The sequence below is a fragment of the Colobus angolensis genome, unplaced genomic scaffold, assembly GCF_000951035.1.
Source record: "Colobus angolensis palliatus isolate OR3802 unplaced genomic scaffold, Cang.pa_1.0 Scaffold360, whole genome shotgun sequence".
Lineage (NCBI taxonomy): Eukaryota > Metazoa > Chordata > Mammalia > Primates > Cercopithecidae > Colobus > Colobus angolensis.
The window spans coordinates 1,229,941-1,237,798 of NW_012116933.1; the positions used below are offsets into that span (position 1 = coordinate 1,229,941).

Here is a 7,858-nt window from a genome sequence, read left to right on the forward strand (position 1 = left end):
AGATCGCATCACTGCACTCCAGCCTGGGTGACAGAGCAAGACTCCATCTCAAAAAAAAAAGGGAAAAAAAAAAAAAAGGAAAGACAGAAAGACAGACAAACAGAAAGACAGACAAACAGACAAACAGAAAAAAACAAAAGAAAGACAGGAAGATAGATAGATACAATATTAAGTACAGACATCACCATGAAGCATCAATTAATTCAAAATTGTACAAGATATAATGTAGATAATACAAAATGGTATTTTTTTCAATTCTGAATTTTAAGACTACAAAATTAATCATCTTTAAATTTCCTTATAACATTATTCCCAACAACTATACTTTTCTAATACAAAGTGACATTTACCTTGATAAATGGTATTAGGTATATTATGCAAAAGTAAAAATTAATTCTAAGAAAATTAGAATTTTCCTCTATACAACATTTTCTCACTTACTAAACTGTTTCAAACTAAGTCATGCAGTATATCAAACCATACCTGTCCAAATATAAAACTTGGGGAAATTCTAATTTGTTGTGAATTTTTTCTGGTCTTCCCAATGCCTGATTAAATTCAAATCTTGACAATTCAAATGTTAACACAGGTGGTAATTCAGTAAACCAATGCTGAAAGGAAATAAAACAATAACAAAAACTTTAATACCACCTTTGTTTTCTTCATTGCAATCTGAGGCATAGGATGTGGGCACTGACATTTTTATATGTATCACCACAATGCTGACCTGACAAGTAACTGGGTACACAATTTAATTAAAACTCAACCTCTTTCTAAAAGTTTTCCACACCTCTTGAAAATTCCAAGAGTGGATATAATACATGATGAGGAAAAGAAGAAATCACACAACTATCCGTTGAAAATAATTCTTTACATTAGAATTTCTAGCTCAAAGAAAAAGACATTGGTTAAAACCATGACTTAGTAGCTCAAGCCTTCCGTCTTCTTCAATATGTTGTTGAATGGTATTTATACTTAACCACAGCATCAAAATCCTATGACAAAGTAACTTGTAAGAGGGAGTACTCAAAAAAAAATTTATATTATAAATCATCACAATTCTGATACTAAAAATGAAAAAATGGTGTTTTCCTGTTTTAACTTTAGCTCCTCTGCTGGATTTTATACTAATTTATGAAAAAGACATATCACTAACAAAAAGTTAGTACTTAAAGAGTAATTTACTGAAAATCTTTTAAAATAACTAGTGTTTAAAGAACTGAATGTCTCATTGCTATGAGCCAAATTATGTGAGTATAGCTATAATTTCCTTCCCCTAACCCCAGCCCCTAATCCCCATACATGCTTTAGTAACTGTTCAATTAAGCATGAAATTCAACATTTTTAAAAGAAAATTGTTTTCATATACAACCTTAAGTTATATATAAGCATATGTATTTAAAGAGAAAGAAAAGGTAACAAACTGGTAAATCAACAAATAACAGAAGTATAAAATAAATATTTCTGAAGTGCTTATTATAAACTGTGCAATATGCGAAACTGCTGCATACTCTATTGCGATAATTTCAAGTGTCACAAAATGCCACCACACATCTGTCAATAAGTTAAGAATATACTAAATATAAATTTGAACATCCAAAAAAAGCATGATTGGCACACACCTGGCAAACTGAATTTGACAAGAATCTGGAAAGTTGCTACTTTTCTCTAAAGCAAATAAAAGCAAATGGTATTCAATACTATTTCTCTTTCAAAATGATAATAATCACTTGAATTGAGATTTCCTGAGCTGGATGGTTATCTTTCACTGAAAGCTAAGGTTTAAGGAATTTGTTTTATATAGATAATACCTGAAATGGATTAAATAAAGTTATGAAAAATATCAGAATCATCTCAAGTTTTAAAATTTGATGAGCAAAAGTTTGCTTACTCATTTTGATCTCACATGGAACTGGCAAGAATTTGTGAGTTAGTTCTAATCCACATATAAAATTATTATTAAGAATTAAAACATTACCCCAGACATATCACAAAGAACACTTTTGATTCTTTAGGATAATATTCTCTGTTCCATTTTATGATACTCAAACAAGAAAGTAGATTTCAAGAACTATCACTTTCATATTTTATTTCAATACTTTAAATATTTAAATGTCACCATTAAAATTAGTTACATATTTTAATTCATGGAAATCTACAATGGCCACAAGAAATGAAATGACCCAAATTGGGGTATACTTTTCTGTAGACCATGAAAAGTCCAGGAAATATAAATAGCTTCCATACCTTACAAAAGGATGTTCAAAAATGTTATGTAATATGTCTCTGTTATGAATGCATTTTCCTCTATCAGCGATGGCAGGTTTTTCCTACTACAAGAGTGGAAGGATTTCACTTTCTCATTCTAAAGCTGATGGGGACAAGATGAGATAACCAGACATTCTGTAAATTCATGTTTTAAAATATTAATGGTATGTCTAGCTCTGCAATATTTGGATTGTAGTATAGCAGTACATAATTTGAATTTTAAATAATACAAAACATGAGAAATTTTTCTTTCAAAAAAATACTATTTCCATTCAACAAAAAACTGTAACTACTTCTCTATAACCTAACTAGTATGCCATGCTTGTGAGACAGAGGTCATTCTCCATATCTCTAAACATATTATTTTACTAGATAAACTACAGGAGGAACAGATTTCTGCAGTTAGTGAATAAAGAACTTACTTAATCAGTATTGTCAGCACAAGTGCTTCTAAATTCATCACAATTCTAGAAATCTCACCGTTAACAAAAATAGTTCCTAAAGAGTATGTCATTTTTATGAGTTTAAATACCTGTTTTTTCCATTAAAGTGTATAAGATACCTTGCTTTTATGAGAGGATTACACAAATGTGGAGGGAAAAAAAAAAAAAAAAAACCAGAAGAAACACACCTCTCATTTCAAATTCCCTACGGAAGACCAAACCAAGCCAGGATGTAAACTGTGCACAAGAAGGAAAAACTTTTTATTCCAGTTAAAAAATTAGCTCCAGTCATTTAATTGCCTTCACTCATTTGCCCTTTTAAGAGATAAGTTTTAAATATACATAACCTCTACAGATGTCTAATATCGTACATGTCGATCGACTGTGTCGCTAATTTTGTTTTTAAAGCTTTGTAAAAGCTCCTTCTAGCACTTTATTATAACTTGGTACAACTTTGTGAAGGGAAATTTGGCAGTACCAACACATTTAAATGAGTATGCCCTGTGCCCCAAAGATCCCACTTCTAACTATACTTCACTCCTAAGTGCTCAAGGGTATTTATAGAAAGACATTCTTCAAAATAATTCTTTTTCTTAGTTACTGCCTTACAAGAGAATTAAATCAATTTAATTTTATAAATACAGACTATGTAACACTATGCAGATTTTAAAAACACTGACGTAAAGCTGTACACTAACTTAGAAGCATGCTCATGATACACTGCTGAGTGAAAAACGCAACTCTCGGGGCAGTATGGACAAATGCAAATACTTATACATGCATAGCAACAGTCTAAACGAACATGCAACACACACTGGTAGTAGCGAATACTCTTACTACAAGTGAAGTATTTACTATCTGAAATTTTTTTCCTCCAATAGGCAATCAAAAAATATCTTCATGTTTCCTGGAGAGTCTGACTCATCTACAAATTGCATACCATTTAAATGTTAAAATGTATCATTTAAAAAAATATTTAAGTAGTTATTTTGGATATAATCATGTTCAACTTACTCAGTTGTCTCTTGGTATATCATTCCCCCAAAATTTAAACTGTTATAGCCAACTAGATGTCTTAACTGGGAAGACTGGAGGTCTTCCTATATTAGCTGGCCACAGCTATTTCAGCAAATGAGATGTTTTCTGGGTCAAAATAAAATTGACAATTTTTAGTAAATAATAGATTGAGGAAAAAGCTTTTATTATCAGGGATTATGCCAATTTAGAAATAGCCTATAATATTGCTTACTGGCTTTTAGAGATTCAAGAATAGTTTTTCTAAAGGATATAATAAGACTATAATTTAAATGTTATTTTTTAAAAACGTATAATTTGATATTATACTTTAGTCAGTGATAGTCTCTTAAACCAAGCTGAATTATTATTGAAACTATAGTCTCCAGCAAATCTAGAAAAATGGTAACAGGAATCACGGGCAATCAAATTTGCCACAGTAGTGGAGATTAGAAACTGCTAAATATACAGAACATCACAAATCATTATACTCCCTAGGTTAGAAGAAAAAACCTAGGCAGAACATTTACATTGCAACATAGGGGCATTCAGAGTATGAAACTAATATAAAAAGATGGAGGACAAATATAAGATACTTTAAATAAACCATAAAATTTTGATTATGTGTAGAATAAAAAATTTTTAAAGGCTGGGAATATGTGAGAAAGATTACCAATAAACCATAGTGTATTTCAGCTACTCTGACAATATAAAAAAAGTACCATCCCTGCCCCACTACTCCAGTCATCCTTTTATTTAACAGCAAATAGACTGGATTTTAAGAGTTTGCTTTCTTATTCCACTGTGGGATATTGCTAAAGTCCCAGTCTTTAGAGATCTGTTTCCCAATCAATAAAATAAGCTGAATTTAAACATTCTTATTTAGAGGTTTATATCAGAATTAGTTGTGCAGCTCTTGTGCCCATATACCACATCCCTATGCTACACTCTGCTTTGATAACTTTGAAGTCTGGCTATTCTCTACTGAGAATCACTGAAATAGATGATCTATGATGTAGAGAGGAAGGCTATTTCAAATACGTCTCTTCCTCTCAACAGGAAAAGCATATTTTTGTTTGTTTATGTATGTGCGGGGAAGAGGAAAAAATGAGTATGCATCTGAAACAGGAAAGGGTTAACTGCATCTTTAAGAAAAAAAATTAAAATTTAGATAAAAGCAATTTATTCTCAAAAACACAAGAACAAAGTCTCCTTTTAGCTAAACACAGAGACATTGTTATCACTTAATATTTATTAAGCACCTATTCAGTATAAAGACCTCAGAAACTTGTTTGATAAGTAACGAAACATTTCATTCATTCATTCAATAAATATTATGTATGCAGCCACCATACTACCACTAGGGATATAGTAATGAATGACACAGATAAAGCCCCTACCCACATTCGTGGAGCTTAACAGGTAGACAACTATCAGCAATTGCTTAACAATGACTGATTGGAGAAGCACATGATATGTCCTTTGCTTACTATTACAGTGCCAAAACTCCCTGACAGATGAATGCACGGATGAATGGCTACACAGATGCAGCTACGGAGATGGATAAAGAAACAGAGATGGGTGGAGAAAGAAACTAGTTGAGGTGGACATATAAGTTAACAATATTTTATGAAAATTATTTCTTCCTTGAGAAGGGAAGTTCTTCCATCTGACCTTATGCAGTCACATAGCAATTTTACAAGAAAAGGAATCTGGGCGTCGTAGACAAATTCCAGTAACAGTTGATATAAGTAACATATATCTGTTTTAAAATCCACTGTAATATCAGGATTTTTCTTCTTTAAGTCTATCCAAGAACTAGCATGCTGCTAATGGCTGGTACCTTGATTGAAAGGTCTAAAAAGACTCAAAAATGTCCTAGAAAGACTCTAACTGAAAATTCTGAGATAAATTATTTAAGTGAGAATTTAACATAGATTATAGGCCATATTGCCTGGGCAGGTTTCCTGAATGTCTAAATTACCAATTAAATCCAAATATACTCTCTGAGTATTCTCTCTCAATTATGAGGTAGCTCTATAATTAGAACCTTATATTGTGCTTTATGGCATTGTAAGAAAGACCTAGGGAAGAAAGTGGACAATGAAAACGTTAAACTCACCTCTTGGCCTGATTTTCCTGAATTCTCTGAATGTAAAGACTCAATTTCTCCTTCAATCATCGCAGCTTCTAGGCACTCATGCAGATCTTTGAACCCATTGACCTGAAGTGGGTACTGACCAAACATTTCAGTGTTTTCAAATTTTTTACCTATAAGAAGAGAGAAAATTAATAATCCTCAATATGGCCTTCTGGCTACTAAAATTAAGAGTGCATAAGGATTCTCAGCTGAACCTGAAAATAGTAACACTGACTGATTTCATTCCTGGGAAGTGTTAGTGTAATTTTCCTGTTGGTTTATACACATGTGCAAATGTACATTTATACCCAGCCATAGATATTACACATCCATATATATTTAATTAAATACACACATATGTATGTATATTTTTTCTCACAAGAAGCATTTTCTAAGGGCAAGATATCATACTGAACCCTGGGAATATATACAGCAGTGAACAAGAGAGATATGGTCCCTGAGCTGAGAAAATTCTCAGCCTCATTTGAAAAACATTTTACCCATTAACTTCAAGTATATTTATAAACAAATAATTATTATTACAACTGTTATAAAAAGAAAGTTGTGATGAGACACAGTGCTGTGAGAGGTATAAAAATGGGAGCTTAGTCTTGGGGGTGGTGGGGAGAGTAGGGAAGACTTTCATGGCAAAGGACATTTAAGCTCAGACTTGAATAATGAGTGGGAGTTAGCCATGCCAGAGTACTGGGGGATTATAGCGTATTCTTGGCCATGGAACAGCATGATGAAGACTTTAAGGCAGTAAGGAAGCTGATATGTTTAGGAACTAACAGAAGATTAGTGTAGCTTGGGGAATCAAGGGAGAGATCACAATGAAAAGTCAGGCAGGGAGTTATAATCTACAAGGTCTTGTGCTCCTATTAAGAATTTTTTTTCCACACCACATTCTGCACATAATGCAGTCACTGATATGGTTTGGCTGTGTCCCCACTCAAATCTCATCTTAAATTGTAGCTCCCATAATTCTCCCGTATTGTGGGAGCGATTCAGCAGGAGATAACTGAATCATGGGTGCAGTTTCCTCCATACAGTTCTCGTGGTAGTGAGTAAACCTCATGAGATCTGATGGTTTTATAAGGGATTTCCCCTTTGGCTTGGCTCTTGTTCTCTTCTCTTGTCTGCCACCAAGTGAGACATGCACCTTCACCTTCTGCCATGATTGTTAGGCCTCCCCAGCCACGTGAAACTGTGAGTCCATTAAACCTCTTTCTTTGGTAAATTGCCTGGTCTCAGGTATGTCTTTATCAGCAGCATGAAAACTGAAACACCTTTAAAGTCCCTGTGTGAATTAGGTGGTCATCTGTTAAAAGACTATTGCAGAATCCATCCAGAAATAAAGGTAGCATGGATTAAGACTGTTAAAAGTAAAAATACACAAGAGATAATATATACATTTATACATATATACAAGGAGGAGCACCAACAGGACATGACTGAGGGGTTTGTAAGAAGGATAAGAGACAGATAAGGAGGAAAATATCAAGAATGACAGAATTCTGGCATGAACAACTAGATGATGATGATGATTACTATTTATTTTATTTTTTGAACAACTAGATGATGATGATGATGATGATGATGATGACTATTTATTTATTTTATTTTTTGAGACAGAGCCTCACTCTGTCGCCCAGTCTGGAGCTCAGTGGTATGATCCCTGCTCATTGCAAACTCTGCCTCCTGAGTTCCAGCAATTCTCCTGCCTCAGCGTCTCTAGTAGCTGGGATTACAGGTGCCCACCACCACACCCGACTAATTTTTGCATTTTCAGTAGAGACGGATTTCACCATATTGGCCAGGCTGGTCTCGAACTCCTGACCTCAAGTGATCCATCTGCCTCAGCCTGCCAAAGTGCTGGGATTACAGACATGAACCATGCCTGTAATCTGCCATGCCTGGCAGATTATGGACTGAAAATGGCACCACTTAAGTAAGAACAGAGGATTTTTTTTCTTTCTTTTTTTTTTTTTTT

At 33.6% G+C, this 7,858-nt stretch overlaps 1 protein-coding gene across 1 annotated transcript in view; it reads right to left on the bottom strand.

The window, feature by feature from the left end:
• The window catches only part of USP25 (ubiquitin specific peptidase 25), a 144,110-nt gene that overhangs the window by 52,759 nt on the left and 83,493 nt on the right, over nucleotides 1-7,858 (bottom strand). Inside the window, exons 9-10 of the mRNA XM_011953426.1 lie at nucleotides 5,848-5,996; nucleotides 484-611 (exon numbers count right to left, since the gene is read on the bottom strand). Of these exons, the coding sequence (XP_011808816.1) occupies nucleotides 484-611; nucleotides 5,848-5,996 (277 nt within the window). The remainder of the gene's footprint in view (nucleotides 1-483; nucleotides 612-5,847; nucleotides 5,997-7,858) is intronic.